The sequence below is a fragment of the Bos indicus genome, chromosome 21, assembly GCF_029378745.1.
Source record: "Bos indicus isolate NIAB-ARS_2022 breed Sahiwal x Tharparkar chromosome 21, NIAB-ARS_B.indTharparkar_mat_pri_1.0, whole genome shotgun sequence".
Lineage (NCBI taxonomy): Eukaryota > Metazoa > Chordata > Mammalia > Artiodactyla > Bovidae > Bos > Bos indicus.
This window is the reverse complement of record NC_091780.1, coordinates 31,777,173-31,797,007: the sequence shown is the minus strand read 5'-3', so window position 1 is coordinate 31,797,007 and position 19,835 is coordinate 31,777,173. Positions and strand designations below refer to the sequence as shown.

The 19,835-nt window shown below is 37.9% G+C and overlaps 1 protein-coding gene across 1 annotated transcript in view; it reads left to right on the top strand.

Annotated features, from left to right (window-relative positions):
- ETFA (electron transfer flavoprotein subunit alpha) overlaps positions 1 to 19,835 on the top strand; it is a 69,615-nt gene that overhangs the window by 45,221 nt on the left and 4,559 nt on the right. Inside the window, exons 10-11 of the mRNA XM_019983827.2 lie at positions 5,630 to 5,695; positions 12,521 to 12,601. Coding sequence (XP_019839386.1) covers positions 5,630 to 5,695; positions 12,521 to 12,601 — 147 coding nt within the window. The remainder of the gene's footprint in view (positions 1 to 5,629; positions 5,696 to 12,520; positions 12,602 to 19,835) is intronic.

Genomic DNA, 19,835 nt, shown 5'->3' with positions numbered 1-19,835 from the left:
GCAGTACTGAAGTTGCTGCAGGCTGAATACTGTTCCAATTCTAGGAAAAAAGATGTAATTTCAACTTGATATATTATTTTTTGTATGACAAATTTGATATGTCTTGGTAGCTGTCTCTGGGCCATGTATCCCTGTATGAAGATTATGTTAGAATTTTGTGAAGAAACTCACCTCAACTTTCTAGGCCAGCCAGCACTGTCTAGAAAGTTGGGCTGAATTCAAACTTTACAGCTAGTAGAAAAATTGTATCAAGTTAAATAGCAACTTCTCTTAATATAGTGATAGTTACTATCACAATAGTAAACCACTCAAGTAGTTTAAAGTGGGATTTATGTGGCAGTTGGTTGTCTAATGCCTTCTGGTTTAAAGATTTAGTGATCATTCAGTAATAAGAATAGCATTAATAGTAATGGCTCATATTTTGAGCACTTCACATGCATTGTGTTACTTAATAATCCCAACAATCCTATTAGCTGCAGGCATTTAATTTAAAAATAACATTTAAAAAATGTAGGTAGATATGTTGTTTCTTTAGACATAGTGCTGTTGCACACTTAATAGGCTACAGTGTACTGTAAACATAACTTTTATATACACTAGGAAACCAAAAACTTCTTGTGACTTGTTTTATTGCACCGCTCGCTTTACTGCAGTAGTCTGGAACACGCAAAGTCTCCAGGGTGTGCCCGTATGCTTTTTTGAGAAGTGTGAGCCTTTCAGGGTAGAGTCTTCAGGTTTTTCTAAAATTTTAAGAAAGAGTATCTTACTAGAGAACAAAATTTGATTATCAGTTTCAGAGTATAAATTTACTGTTTTAAACCAGCCATTTTCATCTGGGTTTTCTTATAATGGTCTACCATACCTGAAAATTGGTGGATTTGAGTCATCTATGTGTTTCTCTATTGACTGCTCCCTTATTTAATCTTCAGCCTTGTCATTCTGCTGACTTTCCTTTTATGATCTTGTTCTGAGCCAATAAAAGCAAAGCTAACACAAGATGCTAATGTCATTCTGTCTTGAGGTCTTACTGTCATGCTCTGCAGTACCTCATAGAGCTTACAAGAAGGCTCTTCTTTACTTTGGTTTTTTGTTTGTTTGTTTGTTTTGTCAGAACCTCACGGATTGTGGGATCTTAGTTCCCTGACCAGGGATTGAATCTGGTCTCTGGTCTGTGGAAGTACGATCCTAATCACTGGACCTCCAGGGAATTCCCTTCTTTAACTTGTTCTTAAATTATCTTGGATCTTTGGCTGTCTAGCACGGTGATAATGATGAAGTTACATGTCGATATTGGGCACTTGAAACGTGGCTAGATTTAATTGAGATTATATTATTAAAATTGGTTTCACCTATTTCGTTTCACTTTAATGAGGCTAATAGAAAATTTTAAAGTATGTGGCTTACAATATTTTTATATTATATATCCCTTTTGGATTTAATAGTGTTAGGTAAAAATCACAGCGTGCAAGTAAGAAACACTTTTCTCCTTAGCATCGGCACCAGGATCTTCTGGAGAGCAGGACTCAGAAATACATGCTCTTGGAATTCGGATTTCCTGCCCAAGATTTGAGTGAAGCAGGAGAGTGATGTTAGCAAATACTTACGGAAGAAAGCAGCCAAAACCCAAATCATGCATCAGAGAATACTCTGACCATGTTGATTCCCCAGGTTGGTTAGATTTCTGTAAAAGTGTTAAGATTTCATTTCAGTCTTTCAATTCTCAGACATACAGATTTGTCATCATGCTCGGACTAGTAAAACCTCTTCTAAAAGCGTGTTTTGTTTGAAGGACTAAGGAGCAGGAACAGATGGGATAGGCTGTAAAAGTAGACTCCTGTTTGGCAAAGGACAGAAATTACTCCAGAGTACCATCATCCCCCAAACTGCTTCCTGCTTCTAAAGGCCATTCCGCTTCTTGTTGGCAGGAACGGAAAGTAAGGGGTTGCATAAGAGCCCAGAGCTCTGTCACACCCAGATTTTTACGATCTTACCTTAACCTGTGTTGTTTGACTGCGAGCTTCTAGAGTGTGTACCACAGGGGATTCTTGCTGTCCTGTACTTCTGCTAGTCCATACAACTCTTCTGTATGAATAAGGGAAAAAATACTCCTTTCTCTAGTTACTTTACTGCCATCTGTTGGAAAATTATTGTAATAAAAATGCAGATCTATAATGACTATGATATGAATGATGCTTCCCTCCAGAGTTGTTCAGATTACAGCCTGCTCAGCTGTATATGGTAACCCTGGGACCACCCCAGGAGTCTACTAGTCACTGAGTGGGCTGAGAAAATCAGTGTTTGAATAAATCTCAGTTCTTGAGTGGTACACCAGTGTCTTGGGAAACCAGATTCTGTGCTAAGGATTGAAGCCTCAGAATCCCAGTTATTCAGATGAGCAAGCTGAGGCATAGAGAGATTAAATAATTGGCTCACGGTCAAAGGTCTGTTAGGTGGCTGAGCTGGCATTTATTTCAGCATAGGCAGTGAGATTCCAGAGCCTAGGTTCTAAACTTCTAAATGGCAGTGATATACTCCTCTTGCAAACCTCTATTAACCACACTGGGTGCAGCAGTCTCCAAGCCCTATTCCTGTGTTATCTGAGCACACTCTAATGTAGACATCTGCTCCTGAGTTCTTTGGATGAGGCTACAGCTGTAGTCTTTTTTAGGTCTTGGCAAAGAAAGAGGGATTTGTCCTTTCTTTTGCCAGAACTTGAAGTAGGTGCTGCCCCTTCTTTACCAAGCCTATGGCTTTACTTCCCATCGTCCTCTCCATCCTTGAATTGCAGGATGATTAACCCAGACTGCTACCAGCTGTCCTTCGTCCAGTTTCTTACTCTAGTTAAGTTTCTTTCCCTTTGTGAAAGCTGTTAGAACTTTATCTCCAGGACTACCCCTCCTTCCTTTTCTGTCTGTTCCTTTCTTTAATCCCACCTCTTTTTGAACCCTTAATTGCTGTTCCCCCCTCCAACATCACCTCTCATTTTCGCTCCAGATTTTTTTACCTACCATCCGATTTAGAAAGAAAGTGCCTCAGGGCAGGGTTTGCCTTGTTATGTTGTGAAGCAGTGTCTAAAGTGCTCCATAAATTAGCATCTGTGGAGGGTTTTGCACATACTAATTATTATTATTGAAATACAGAAATGCTTTCTGAACCGTGAGGAAGCATCCTATGACTGTAGTCTAATTGCCTGTACATGTTTTCTGAAAAAGAAAAAAAGCCTCAAGCCTCTCTTCCTGTCTTAGAGAGCCATCAGATCTCAGAACAGCAGCCAAAATCTCAGGACTCGTTCAGGGCTGTTGTTTCAAAGCTTTTCTTATTTATTCAGAGAACTGTGTTTGCACGATAGTAAAATAAGTTCTTGTTGGTCAGGAACAGGTCAAAATTTACCTGTGTGGACAATTTATGCTTTTTAGAAAGGTGGGAATGACCCTGGAACCACCTTTGGTTTCCTTTGGCCCAGAATCTGTTATTTCTTTACTGACATTTATGGTTAAAGCCAGCGGTAGTCATTTCTCAGGAGGTTTAATGTAAATTTCGTTTATATCATATTTATGTTGATGTTTAGTGCCAGAGTGAATCAGCATTTTTATTAGCATTTTATAATGCAAATGGAGAGGCTTTTAAGACTTGCTGAATTTTAATGTAGACATGTATGTCAGAAAGACCCCTTTATAGAACTATTGATCCCTTCCAATATATGGTTTGAGAACATACTTCGAAGTGTGGTTAGTGAGACAGTGTCTATCTAAATAACTTACTTTAAAAATCTTTACATTAGAACTTTTTGGCCTGGTTTTCCTGAACGTAGGATTTAGTAAGTATACTGTGATTAATAATTTAATGAATGTTCTCTCTTAAAAGAAATGCTGGTCAGAATAAATTGAATGATGTTAAAATTATCCATTGAAGTTACCTGTAAAGTCTTCAGTGGAAAATACTGGTGCTTTTTCAAAATAGTAGTGCTCGTTTATTAGTCATACAAGTGTCATTGTCTGATAAGAGTATAATAACAAGGCCTTACTGTATTATCCAAAGGTATATGGTCATAACTTATGCATTGGATTATGTTTAAGATAAAATCATGGGATTGCTTTTTATCCTCACCCCTTACGTTTTGCTCTCTGCAGTAGTGTACTCCCCACCCTAAGACACAGACTCTTTAGGCCTAAGTGCTCTTTCCTATTTTCAGGCTTTTGATGATTAACTAATGAGCAGGTTGAATTGAAAAGCAAACCCAGCTCACTGTAGATTTTTAGATGATTAACTCACATTGGGGACTAGGTTGTATCCTTTCCAGAGTACTTAAGGGTATCCTACTGCTCTAGAAGCGGTGGACACTTTATGCCTTTAAAGATAAGACCCAGAGATTCGCTATCAATGTGCTGGGTCAAGTTACAGGTTTCAAGCTGCTCACGAGCTGAGGATCATCTCTTTTACTGGTCCTCAACTCTGTGTACGTTAGAGCATCCTGAGGAGCCTTTTTAGAAAGGTCGGCTGTTGAAGAGCTTTTTAAAGAAAAGCTCTAGCACTCATGAATTAGATTACGGGCCATGCAGAAGACAAAGTGGGGCCGCCTGACATTGTCATTGACTTTGAAGTCTTGGCCCTGTAATAAAACTGTGTGACAGAGCCACCTGCAGTACCTTCCACATTACTCATGTTGAGGAGAGACTGTGCTGTCAGTCGTGACAGAACTGTCGTGTCAGCCTGGTTACATGGTAAGGGGCACCCCCTACCCAAGCCAGGGCTTGTTCAGCTTATGTGTGGGGAAAGCTTTTCAGCTGAGGTTTTAATTATCCCTAGTAGACAGAGCAACTAAGCATTTTTAATTAAGCACTTATTAAATCGGTTTTCCATGATGACAGTGAGTTTTAATTTTTAGATAAAGTACAGAGAGCAGTCATCATTCCCTTTATAATTAGTTGAAGCAGAGGGGTAGGAAGAGGTGCAACTGTCACCCACATTTACTGGGAAACTGCAGTGCAGGGACCCGTTTATTAGGCGTTAGAAATACAAAGGTTCATTCTGTGCCTGTGAGAAACCTGTTATTTTTTAATTAAGGAGGTTGTGTGTGTATGTGTGTGACCCTTGAGACTGATTTGTATATTTGGTTTTTCTAAATGTGAAGCTTAATAAATACACTCTTGATTACCACTTCAACAAATATCCATGAGAAGCAAATAGCTAAGTCAAAGTACACTTTAATACGTATTTATATGTTAATATGAAATGTGTGTATATTGTTAGTGGCTCCATGCAGGGTGGTGAGTTGAAGAGCTGTATCCAAATGAGTAGCACAGACAGAAAGTACGGCCTCACAGCAAATTGTGAGATTAAGTGAAACAGTTGATGTGAAATGCTTAGCACAGTGGTCAACACACAGTTAATGCTCAAAAACTCTTATTATCCAATATTATTGTTCCACCACTACTTTATGAATTCAGAGGTAAGTGTGCACTATGGGTTAGGGAGATCAGGGAAGAAGGAAGGCATAATTTAAGTAATACATATTTGCATCTGTTTTATTTAAAATATTTCTGGTGTAAGACTTGGGTTGGTTATAGCAAGTACTTTGGAAGGTGTAATATATGAATGCATATTAATGATATGGTCTCTTTTGTTTCAGGAACTTTATATTGCTGTAGGAATATCTGGAGCCATCCAGCATTTAGCTGGGATGAAAGACAGCAAGGTAACTACACAACAGTGATGATACTAAGAGGAAAAGTGTTCACATTTTAAAATTTAGGTTTCACTGGTATGCCTCCATGTAGTTACAGTGTGTGTAGTGGAACCGTTCACGTTAACACAAACCTAGGGATTGGAAGGTATATACACCACTGTGCCCTGCCTGAAGATGCACCATTGGTGGGAGAGGCCGTGTGTATCACGGAAAGAGATGTGAACCTGAATCCCGCTCCCCTGCAGACTTACCACCCGACATGTCTTGTTTGTACCTCAGTTCTTTGTCTGCCAAATGCACGTGTTGGAAGATCTCTTTCAGCTCTGACAATTTGTGGATGGAAAATAGGGGGTGAAAACAACTTGATGAGGTTCTGACTATCTAGTTTATGATGTACTGACACCTGGTTCTCTGTTTCACCCTAGTCCCCTAACGGTCCCACCGTCATACATCAGCAAGGCCCGTCTTCTTGGGTCATTACTAAATTGTGACTGACACATTTTGGATTGGAGCATCTCAGAACCTTAGTAATTGTCAAAAATGCAGCATATAGAGGAGCCACTTGATTTTAACTTGCTGCTTGGACTCTTATCTAGAAGTCCTGTGTGATGACTCTGTGAACATACATTTCAGAATATGACACATTAATTCATGCATAACAATGCACAGTTTGAATTATGAACTTAGTCTTTCATGAAGTCAGAGATGCCTCTGACACTCCTGCTTTTATTCATTCAGATGGAAGTTTGATAGAAAAGGTAATAAAACTTTTAATAGGTTTAACTTCTAACTTGAAAAGATGCATGCACTACCTCCTTGTAACCTCTAAATGAATTGGCCCAAAACCAGTCAGATTTCACAGTTGGATGGCAGGATTCTTCACTGAGCTCTGAAAGCAGCAGTGCCAGTGGGGAAAATGTTATTGCTGCATTAGAGGGTAAAGAAAAAAAAAACCAATAAACACCGGCAACCTTCAAAAATGTTTTTAGCTGGGCCTGTTCAGACGTATCTAGAATTTTGCTTCTCTCTCTGCCTGCCTAGAAGATCTTGGTAAAAGTTCTTGTTCATGGCATCAGGGCTGGATTGGAGGAGAAATGGACTAGATGGTATATGTCAAAGCAAAAAGGGAATAATTGAATTAAGGAGACCCGTGTTGGGGAATAATCTGTAAGAATAAACTTGAGCCAATAATTTGTCTGTCCATCCAGTCAACAAATATTTACTAAGTCTATGTACTTTGTACAGATGCTGGAGTTGCTTAAATGAAAACGACATAGTCCCTGTGATAACTCTTTTGTGGGAGACACACCAGTCTTAGATTGTAATTTTGGCTAAGTTCTAAAGTGGAGGATTGGGACTTCCCTGGTGGTCCAGTAGTTAAGAATTTGCTTTCCAATGCAGCGGATGTGGGTTCGAGCCCTAGACAGGGAACTAAGATCCCATATGCTGCAGGGCAACGAAGCCCATGTGCCACAACTACAGAGCCGACCTGACGCAGCCATAGATAGAGTGATTGGTTTAAGTCTGGTAGTTCAGTTCAGTCACTTAGTTGTGTCAGACTCTTTGCAACCCCATAGACTGCAGCACGCCAGGCTCCCCTATCCATCACCAACTCCCAGAGCCTGCTCTGCATATAAACTGTATACCTATTAATAAGGTTGAATACAGTCTGTGCTTTAAAATGTCTATAAGGAAGAAGAGTATGAATTTATAAGAACATATTAAAAGAGCCCTAGAATACAAACAAGATTTTATCATAATTATTTACAGTTGATATTTCAAGAATATTCTTTCAGTAACCTGAGAATTCTGTAACTGACCAAAATCTTTTTTCTTAAATACTATGGTGGTTCTTTGCCCACAATTACATGCTCTTTCTTTAAAAATAACTTTTATATAGTGGGATGAAAAAGCTTTCAGATGATTAAACTGTCAGATGTTTGACTAGGTGGCCTCCAGGAAATCATTAACCATCGTTAATTAAATAAATCTCTGCTAGTAGCTGTGAAGCAGGCTACTTATTCCCAGAAGAGAAAGACCACGATGCAAATCAATGCCTATGATTCAAAATGTTTGTCCTTGTGACTAGATTTGAGGTGTATATTGAAACCATGCTATATTATAGTCTTCGCCCACACTTTAATGTATATGGCATGTTTCTCTGGATCAGTAGTTACCTGGACTGCAGTGTGTGCCAATTTCAGATATTCTGGAATATTCAGGCCTTGGGGCCCTTTTAGAGGAATTTACACATATATCATACAGACTATATTTTAAGTTAGACTGTATCAAAATACTTGAAAAAGGTGTTCTGCCTGTTTTCATATGATGGAGTAATAGGCAGGGAAGTACTTAATTTTACTTCCAAAGATTCAAAAATTATCATTTTTTAATTAAAATAACACCATATTAGAGTCAAAAGTCTAATTTTACTTTAATTGCAATGGTGTTAGAAGCATCTGTGGGGAATACCAAACTATTTGTAGTGTATAAAGAAATCTGTTATTAATAGAATAATTGTGTAAACATAACATGTTTTTTAGTGACAGTTTCTCTGTAATCTGTTACTGATCTGTCATTATAATCTTTTACATTTAAAGATTTTGTGGGAGTTAAGAGGAACTTGTGGTAGTTTTTGTAGGAGACGTAGTACTTTGTTACATTTACTTGCTGCATACATAAGGACTTAAACTTTTTTGTTTTAAATATTCATCTTTACTTAATAGGCCAACTAGATAGTTAACTTTTCTATTCTCACAGTAGACCCAGGATAGTAATTTAAAAATGCTAAATGGAATGCAGTACATAGAGAATAAATAGTTTGAGCTTTAAAGCCTATGAGTTAGGGAATGGCTTTGTTACTTTTTAAAGTTGAAATCTAACATTTATAGTCACAAGTTTAAAACATATATATTGTTAATAGGTGGAAAAATACTGATCATTGTATAAGTGAAATAAGCTGAGAATTGACTCTAATAATATATATCTCATGATTTGACAAAGTTGACTTCTGTCTTGTTGAATAAAGCACACCAAATATAAAATGGATGAATGAACTTTTTATCTGTGGTTTTTATTCAGTATATCTAAAAATTTTCAATGACCTACAAAAATTTCCTGTTATATTTGGTTGGTTTGGTTTAAGTCAGGTTATTAATTTATATACAGAAAATTCAAGATTTTTAGTATACTGCATTAAAACATTCTTCTGCATGGTAAAATGTACATAACATAAAGTTTACCATCTTAATTATTTTTAAGTGTAAAATTAGCTATGTACACACTGACAGTGGTATTAAATACATTCATAATGTTGTGCACCCATTATCACTATCCAATTCTACAACTCTTTTCATCTTTTAAAACTGAAACTCTATACACATTAAATGGTATTTTCCCAGTCTCCCACCTCATAGTCCATATACTTATAACCACAATTCTACCTTTTGTTTCTATGGTTTTGACTATTCTAAGTACATTTTAAGTGGAATCATCATTTGGTATTTGTCTTTTTGTGACTGGTTTATGTCACTTAGCATAATGTCCTCAAGATTCATCCATGTTGTAGCATATGTCAGAATTTTCTTCCTTTTTAGGCTAATAATATTCCATTATATGTGTATGTGTGTGTGTTTATACACACACACCACATTTTGCTTATCCATTCATCTATTGATGGACTCTTGAGTTGCTTCCAAGTTTTAGCATTTATGAATACTTTGCTATGAACACAGGTATACAAATATGTTTTCAAGGCCCTGTTTTCAGTCCTTTTGGGTATATATCCAGAATTGGAATTGCTGGGTCACATGGTAATTTTATTTTTAATGTTTTGAGGGACTACTATGATGTTTTCCACAGCAGTTGTACCATTTTACATTCCCACCAACAGTGCACAGGGGTTTTAGTTTTCCACACCCTTTTCAGCACCGGTATGGTTTTTTTTGACAGTAGCCATCCTATTAGATCTGAGGTGGTATCTCACTGTAGTTTTGATTTGCGTTTCCTCAGTGATCAATGATGTTGAGCATTTTTTCATGTGCTTACTGGCCATTCATATATCTTCTTTGGAGAAGTGGCTTTTAAAGCCATTTGCCCAATTTTTGAATTGGACAGTGTGGTTTTTTGTTGTTGAGTTTAGTAGTAATTTAGTAGGTTTTAAAAAATATATTCCATATATTAATTCTTTATCAGATATATGATTTGTAAGTATTTCCTCTCATTCTCTAGGTTACCTTTTGACTCTGTTGATAGTGCCTTTGCTGCTGCTAAGTCGCTTCAGTCGTGTCCGACTCTGTGCGACCCCATACACGGCAGCCCACCAGGCTCCGCTGTCCCTGGGATTCTCCAGGCAAGAACACTGGAGTGGGTTGCCATTTCCTTCTCCAATGCAGGAAAGTGAAAAGTGAAAGTGAAGTCACTCAGTCGTGTCCAACTCTTTGCGACCCCATGGACTGCAGCCTACCAGGCTCCTCCACCCATGGGATTTTCCAGGCCAGAGTACTGGAGTGGGGTGCCATATAGTGCCTTTAGAGCCACAAATTTTTTTAATTTCCATGAAGTTCAATTTGTCTGTTTTTTTGTTGTTGCCTATACCTTTCATGTCATATTCAAGAAATCATTGCCAAAACCATCATCATGCAGCTTTTGGTCTATGTTTTTCATCTGAGTGTTTTGTAACTTTAGGTCTAATGTTTAAATCTTTGATCTGTTATAAGGTTAGTTTTTGTAAACGGTGTTAGGTAAGAGGCCAACTTCATTCATTTGTATGTAGATACCTGGTTTTCCCAATACCATTGTTGAAAAGGCTATCTTTTCTCCATTGTATGGTCTTGACACCCTTGTCAAAAATCATTTGACCATATATGTGAGGGTTTATTTCTGGGCTTCCTCTTCTGTTTCATTGGTCTATAAGTCCCACTTGAGGTTTCTTGAGAGTCCATATGAATTTTAGGATGAGTTTTTCAGTTTCTGCAAAAGTCACTATAGGAACAATTCTGATGGATATAGGATTATTGGTCGACAGTTTTTTTCTTTTACCACTTTGAATGTATCAGCTCACTGCCTTCTTGCTTCCAAAGTTGGTAATGTAAAATCTGCTGATAGTCTTGAGGATCCCTTGTGTGTAGCAAATCAATTCTCTCTGTTTTCAAGATTCTCTTTTTATCTTCAGCTTTTGAAACTTTGATTATGTGTCTTAGTGTGGAGTCTCTTTGAATTCATCTTACTTGAAGTTTGTTGAATTTCTTGGATGTTTCTATTCATGTCTGTAATCAAATTTGGGGAGTTGTCAGTCATTATCTCTTTAAATATTCTCTCTGCCCTCTTCTCTGTCTTCTCCTTCTGGGACCACCATAAGATATTTTGGTCCTCCTAATGGTGGTCCACAGGTCCCTTAGGCTATGTTCACTTTTCTTAAATCTTTTTTCTTTCTGTTCTTCAAGCTTGAAAATTTCCATTGTCCTATCTTCCAATTTGCTGATTCATTCTCCTGCTTGATCGAATCTGCCTTTGGATCCCTCTAGTGAATTTTTCATTCACACTTTGTACTTCTTACCTTCAGAATTTCTTTGTGGTTTCTTTTTGAGTTTTCTCTTTATCACTATTTCCATTGCATTCACACATTGTTTTCTTGACCTTCTCCTCATCTCCTTTTAGTTTTTTTTTTTTTCAAACATCTTTAAGATGATTATGTTAAAGTCTTTGTCTAGTAGATATTCCAGTTTCTGTTTATATTTTTTTCCTTTGAGTGGGCCATACTATTTTCTTTTTTTGCCTTGTGATTTTTATTTTGTTGAAAACTGGACATTTAAATCAATAATATAGTAGATTCTTCTATTTCCCCAGAGTATGCTGGGGTTTTTTTTGTTTTTGTTTATTGTTCTTTTTGATTGTTACACACTGTCTCTGTGCCAAGAGTTAACCTGAGGTATATAAACTTAAGGGCTTCTGGAGTCTTCAGAGTCTGTGCCTTTCCCTAGGCATGTATGGTCACTTTGTAGTTTTCCTCTGATATGCATTTGCTTTTGAATGTCCTAGTCATTAATGTCTGGCTACCACAGAGGGAAAATGCCACAGAGGGAAAACGAGAAAAATGAAGAGCACTAATCTTTTAAACCCCCTGGGAATAACTTTGACAGGTGGGGGAAAAGAGTGGTTGAGGTACAACAGCAAGAGCCACCCTCGTCTTTGTTTGCACCTTTGCGATCAGGTGCAACACACTATGATCAAAGCAGAGATCCCCAGTATTTAGAGGACAAGGTTTCTTGTACCCACTCTGACTGCTATAAGCTGTATGCAGGCTGTTCCAGGAATATGTACACAGCTGCCTGCCACCAGGAATGAGAGATGGGGGTTTAGTAGCAGCTATTCTGCTAAGAGCTACAGTTTACCATTCAAGTCTTCCCCTGGAAGTTGCAAACCGTTAATAGATTCCAAAATTCCAAACTGGTTACATGAAAGATTCTGCCAGTTCAGTTGTTGTGTAGGTGGGGAGACAGTTTCTCAGTGTTTCCTACTTGGCCGTCTTCCCAGAATCCTCTCCGATTTGTTACTTATCTACAACATTTTTTCATAAGTTAAAAAAGAGCTTTTAAAAAATAATGATATAAAACCTTTTTTAAATATTGCAGTTGGCCTGTGGTAGGGATGAGAGATAATTTTTTGTTATGTTCCTACCCAGAAACTTCTGAATTTACAATACCAGTACAAATTAAACTAATCTTATTTGGTAGACATTTTTAAGAATACAAATTTGTTGTTACGGAAGTTAGAATAGAACCATCAGTCTATGTGGTATGTTTTCTTTAAAAACTCTTTGCTTTTATTTCACAGACAATTGTGGCTATCAACAAAGACCCAGAAGCTCCAATTTTTCAAGTGGCAGATTATGGAATAGTTGCAGATCTATTTAAGGTAAGTTGGCCTTGAGAGTGATAGCTGTTATCTAGGTTGTCATCCAAGAACCTGCAGGAGTTGGTCAGGGAGGAAGCTGTTATAGGAAGACATTGTGTGAATGTGTATCTGTGTCTGTCTGTGTATGTATATATTAATGTATTTACACAATTTTGAACTACTTAAAGTGAAGAATTGTTCTGCTTAATATATGATGTTTTTATGGAGCATTATATTAATAACTTTCCCTTTAAGAAGTCCATTTTGTCTTTAAACATCCATATGATTCTTGGCATCTCACGTACTGTTGGTACACAATATGAAATGACTCAAATAATTATAACCTAGAACCATATTTACCGTATACCTTAAAGAAATTCCCATCATGACCCCTCATTGAGAGATTTACTAGTGATGCTCTAGCTTTTCATGGGATGAGTGGGCTCTCAAGTCCACTTTATCGACTCAACAGGTATGCTCTGCTTGCTGTGTTTGAGAGTCAAAGGCCTTCCTAACAGTGACAGCCATAGGAAAGAACACTTATTTCTAACTCCTCACACTCTTAATTTTTTTGTATTCTTTTTGCCCTCCTACCACCCTTATGTTTGCCCTTTCAGTGAAAGAATTACTTCAGTGATATAGTTGAGCACCTGATACCCATTTGGCCACATTTAGAGGTCCTAGCTTATGCATGGGCTGGCCTCTTTTAGTCCCTCAGGGCCTGTCTACAAGTTTCTCGGTTACCTTGTGCAGAAATCACTTAGGCAGTGATTGAGGCTCTGAAAGTAGCATCCAACGCTAGGTTTACTAACCCGTCACATAGAACTATAATGAGCTGCTGTGGGCCTTTATGGAGAGGCTGCAGCCTGAGAACAGAACCAGGGGTGGTCTCCCCAGCAAGAGGATTGGCCCATTGCCATGGCTTCTCTAGCACTTGGATGATCCAGATGAACTCACGAGTGCACTTTGAGAGCACATCTGTATTTTGAAGTGTATGTTCATGCTCAGTGAAGAATGGGCCCTTCAGATGCTCAGCAGTTCCTTGATAGCAGCCCAGCCTGCCTGCTGAGACTGGAATGGGGCTGTTGCCCTGGGTCAGCAAAGGGCATTTTTCCACGTGGAAATCCCCGGGTAACCCCTGCCCACATGCAACCCAGAAGAGCCTCTATCTTGCATGGGGAAAATACAGCCCATCTTCTGTGGTCCTAGGTTTCTGTATCTGAAATGCAGGGTTTAGGTCAGTTGGCTGCTCCTGTGACCTGACCCAGCTGTAGAAGAACTGTGACTGTAGTGGCAGTCATGTGACCAAGATATTCCAGTGGGAGGAAAAGTTACTATGAAAAAAATAAAATCTTTGTATTCCTGTGTAATAGTACCTTTGTCCAAGTAGAAAGCATATAGTTCCAGTGAGATACAGATAAAGGGATAAAGACCTTTAAATTTAAAAATGAAATTAGTACTTGCTGAACCCCAGCCATGTCTCCTGTTGACATGTTTGCAAACAGACATCGAATGTAGTTGCCTTTTATCTTTCTTCAAGAGACTATTTTAATAAATTTGTAAGTAATTTTGTTTAAGGTATGTTTTTCTGTCTGCTTGTGTACTGTATTTTGCTGCCCACACGCTTGATAAAAAAACGAGGTGTTAAACAGTCAGACATTTGTGATGCTCACACTGTGGACACCTGCCCTGGGGAAGGAGCATCTCTGTAGCAGTGTTGGGTGCAGTAGTGTCCCACAAGTTGTGCCTCTTGCATCAAGGGCAGCTTCTGGGTGTAACATGAGAGGCGATGCCTGTGTCTGTTATGTGAGTCTATGCACATGTGTGTGTGCATGCTCAAAGAGATATTGAGAGTTCTAGGACACTGAGAGTGGAAAAGGACCTCAAAAATCATCCAGAAAGCTGATTTCCAACTTGAGATTCTCAAGCTATTTTTGGTGTGTTAAGAAGCACACTTTAAAAACTTTTTCTGAATTTCTTATTGAGATAACGTAGCTTTATAACAGTATATAAGTTTCATGTGTACAACGTTATATTTCTGCTTCTGTATACCCTACAGTGTGCTGACCACCAAAAATTTAGTCTTGCCCCATCACCATATAGTCGATCGCCTTTAGCCGCTGTGCCCTCCCCCCAGCCCTTTCTGCTCTCGTAGCCACTACTCCCCTCCCCCCAGCCCTTCCTGCTCTGGCAGCCACTACTCTGTTCTCTGATTCTGTGTGTTTGTTTTTATTTGGTGTGTTCATTTACTGTGTTTTGGGAGGGGGTGTCTTTTATACTGGAGAAGGAAATGGCAACCCACTCCAGTGTTCTTGCCTGGAGAATCCCAGGGATGGAGGAGCCTGGTGGGCTGCCGTCTATGGGTTCGCACAGAGTCGGACACGACTGAAGCGACTTGGCAGCAGCAGTCTTTTATATTCCACGTGAATGAGATTGTCTTTCTCCTTCTGATTTATTTCACTTAGCATAATACCATCAATGCCCATTCATGTTGTCACACATGGCAAAATACTGTTCCATTGTATACATATAGACCACATCTTCTTTATCCATTCATCCATTGATGGCCACTTAGGTTGCTTCCATATTTTGGCTATTGTAAATATGCTGCAATGGACCTAAGAGTCCCATTATATCTTTTCAAGTTAGTATTTTTGTACTCTATGGATTAAAAACCCAAGAGTGGGAGAGCTGGTTCATGTGGTAGTTCTATTCTTAATTTTTCTGAGGAATCTCCATACTGATTTCCAAAGTGGCTGTGGCAATCTACATCCCCACCAACAGTGCACCAGTGGTCCCTTTTTTCCACATCCTTACCACCAACACTTGCTATTTCTCGCCTTTATGATAACAGCCATTCTAACAGAAATGAGGTGACACCACCTCGTGGTTTTCACTTGCAAGTCCCTAATAATGAATGATGCTGAACATCTTCTCATGTACCAGTTGCCTTTATGTCTTCTTTGGAAAAATGTCTGTTCACCTCTTCTGCCCCATTGTTTAATTGGAGCGTTTGTTTTGTTGTTGAGGCATATGAGTTCTTTACATATTTTGGATATTAACCCCTTACTGTATACATGATTTGCAGGAACCTTCTCTTGTTTCATAGATCGTCTTTCCATTTTGTTGATGATTTCCTTTGCCATGCAGAAGCTTTTTAACTTGCCATTTGTTTATTTTTGCTTTTGTTTGCCTGAGGAGACATATCTAGAAAGATGTTGCTAAGATTAATGTCAGAGAGCAAACTATCTGTGTTTTCTTCTAGGAGTTCTGTGGTTTCAGGTCTTACATTCAAGTTTTTGATCCATTTTGAATTGATTTTGTGTGTCAAGTTTCATTTTTTTTGCCTGTGACTGTCCAGTTTTCCCAGCACCATTTATTGAAGAAATTGTTCTTTCTCCAGTGTATGTTCTTTGTTCTTTCATTGTAAATTAATTTTATTTCTGGGCTCTCTATTCTCTTCCATTTGTTTGTGTATTTTTCTGCCAGTACCATGCTATTTTGACTACTATGACTTTGTAATGTAGTTTGAAATCAGAGAGTGTGGTACCTTCAGCTTTGTTCTTTTTTCTCAGGATTGCTTTGGCTTTGTGTGTGGGGAGGGGGGTCCTTTTATGGTTTCATGCAAATTATAGAATTTTTTGTTCTATTTCTGTGAAAAACGTCCTTGGGATTTTGATAGGGATTGCACACGAATCTGTAGATTGTTTTAGGCAATATCAACATTTTTAAAACGTTAATTTTTCCCATCTATGAGCATGGAATACCTTCATTTACTTATGTCTTCAGTTTCTGTCAACAATGTCTTACAAAACAAAACAATGTCTTAAGAGTTTGGTGTACAGGTCTTTCACTTCCTTGGTTAATAATATTCTTGGGCATTTTATTCTTTTTGTTGTGATTATAAACAGAACTGTTTTTTTTTAATTTCTCTCTCTGCTGGTTCATTGGTAATATGTAGAAATGCAACAGATTTTTGTATGTTGATTTTGTGCCCTGCAACTTTGCTGTATTCTTTTATTATGTCTAATAGTTTTTTTGGTGGCATCTTTAGAGTTTTCCATATGTCAAATTATGTCATCCACAAATTTTTAGTGACATTTTTACTTCTTCCTTTCCGATTTGGATGCCTTTTATGTCCTTTTCTTGCCTAATTGTTCTGGCTAGGACTTCCAATACTATTTTGAATAAGAGTGGTAAGAACAGGCATCCTTGCCTTGTTCCTGATTTTAGAAGGATAACTTTCACCAAGCTTTTCACCACAAAGTGTGATGTTAATGGGTTTGATGTGTATGACCTTTATCATGTTGAAGCACATTCTTTCCATATCCACTTTATTGAGAATTTTTTTATCATAAATGGATGTTGAATCTTGTCAAATACTTTTTCTGAATCTACAGAGATGATCATATGTTTTTATCCTTCATTTTGCTAATGTTGTGTGTCACATTAACTGATTTGCAGGTGTTAAACCACTCTTGCAGTCATGGAATAAGTCCTACTTGATCATGGTGTGTGATCCTTCTTATGTATTGTTTGATTTGTTTTGCTAATAATTTTGTTGAGGATTTTTTCATCTATATTCATCAGAGATATTGGCCTCCAATTTTCTCTCTCTTTTTTTTTTATATTGTCTTTGTCTGGTTTTGGTATCAGGATGATGTTGGCCCCATAAAATGAGTTTGGAAATGTTCCCTCTTCAATTTTTTGGAGTAGTTTGAGAAGGGTGGATATTAAATCTTCTTTGAATGTTTAGTAGAATCACTTGTGAGGCTGTCTGGTTCTGAACTATTGTTTTCTGGGGAGCTTTGATTACTTTGAGCTTTTTAATTCAATCTCTGTACTAGTGATTGGTCTATTCTTATTCTCCATGTTTTTATGATTTAGTCTTGAAAAGTCTGATTGTAAGAATTTGTTCATTTCTTCTAGGTTGTCCTATTTGTTGGTATGTAGCTATTCATAATATTCTCTTATAAGCCTTTGTATTTCTGTGGTACCCATTGTTATTTATCCTCTTTTGTTTTATTTGTCAGAGCCTTCTTTCTTTTTTAGGTGAGTCTAACTAAAAGTTTGTCAATTTTATTTATCTATTCAAAGCATTAGCTCTTAGTTTTGCTGATCTTCTCTATCATCTTTTTAGTCTCTATTTCATTCATTTCTGCTCTGATCTTTATTATTTCCTTCTGCTGATTTTGCGCTTTGTCCTTTTATTTCTCCTTTGATTTTTTTCCATTGGCTCAATAGTTGTTCAGTGACATGTTGTTCATTCTCCATGTTTTTGTGGTTTTTCCAGCTTTCTCTTAGTTGATTTCTAGATTCTTACCATCGTTCTCAGTCTTGAGACTTGTTTTGTGTCCCAGCATACAGTCTCTCCTTGAGAAAAGTTCCATGTGCACTTGAGAAGAATGTGTGTTACATTCCTACATAGATACACATCCATCATATCAGGTCTAATGTTTCACTTAAGCCTGCTCTTTCCTTATTGACTCTAGATTATCTCTTGGTTGATGTAGGTGGAATCTCTTACTGTTGCTGTGTTGCTGCCGTTTTTTCTGTATAGATCTGTTAATAGTTGTTTTACGTATTTTGATGCTCCTGTGTCAGGTGCGTATATATTAGTAAGTTGTATCTCCTTATGAATTGTCCCTTTTTCATTATATATTGTCCATTTTTGTCTTTTGTTAACTTTACTGTCTTGCGATCTTTTTGTCTGATATGAGCGTAGCCCTACTTGCTTTCTTTTGGCTGCCATTTGCTTGGAGTATCGTCTTCCAATCTTCGATCCCTTAAGTAGCCCACATTTGACTATTGGGAGACTACCTGGAGTAAGACATAACTTTTATTTGCCTTTGGCAAGAATTAAGGCATTGTCTATATCATGCTGCTCAGAAGTTCTGAAGCACAGTTATATATGCCTTTGATTAATACAAAGTGGTGAGAAAGTTAATCAGTTTTAAAAATGCAGTCTTGGGGAAAACTAGTTAAGAAAATATGAAAAATTTTACTTGAGGTGCAGCCTCTCATTTATTACTGTATGAGTAACAACCAGGATGTGTTCTTCTTAAGTTGTCTGTGTCTCAGAGAGAGATGATTTAGGGAAGTTGCTGAGCAAGTTGTTGGCACAACTAAGAGAGATTCCTGCTCTGTTCTTTTTCTCATTACTGTCTTTCTAGCTCATCAGGTACCACAGCCGGTTGGTTCGCCACCACTCCTGTACCTTAGACGAATTGCAGTAAATAGGACCACGTCTTTTACAGACTCTGGCAACCAAGGCAGAACTAAACAGAAATCAGATTGTTTTCTCAGTTGAAATCAGAATTAAGTGTAACACGGATGAGTATTATAGTATTAGATCGGTGCAGAAGTAATTGCTCTTTTGCATTGTTGAACTTTGCCCTTTGATATTGGAGTACATTCTCAATGTGGTTATGTTATACATCATTTTGATGCATATTTCTCACTTTATGTTTTTTGCTAATGACTTATCACTTGCTGTGTATCTTATATTTATTTAGACTAGGGAAATGATGTTAGACAAAAAGCAAATTTGAGCAGTTTTCTTATTCAAATTCAAAATGGGTCGTAAAGCAATGGAGACAACTTGCAACATCAACAATGCATTTGGCCCAGGAACTGCTCATGAACATACAGTGCGGTGGTGGTTCAAGACATTTTGCAAAGGAGAGGGGAGCCTTGAAGATGAGGAACACAGTGGCCCAGCCATCAGAAGTTGACAGTGACCAACTGAGAGCAATTACCAAAGCTGATCCTCTTACAACTACACGAGAAGTTGCCAAAAAATTCAGTGTTGACCATTCTGTGATCATTTGGCATTTGAAGCAAATTGCAAAGGTGAAGAAACTTGATAAGAGGGTGCCAAAGTGTTGTCTTCTCTTATCCTATGCAACATCAGTGAACTATTTCAATTAGATTGTGACATGCAATCAAGATTGGATTTTATACAAAAACTGGTGATGGCTGGTTGAACAGAGAAGAAGATCCAAAGCACTTCTCAAAGCCAAACTTGCACCAAGAAAAGGTCATGGTCACTGGTGGTCTGCTGCTGATCTGATCCACTACAGCTTTCTGAATCCTGGCAAAAATGTTACATCAGAGAAGTATGCTCAGCAAATTGATGAGATGTATGGAAAACTGCAACTCCTGCCGCTGGCATTGATCAACAGAAAGGGCCCAGTTCTCATTGACAACACCTGACCAAACATCGCACAATCAGTGCTTCAAAAGTTGAACAAAT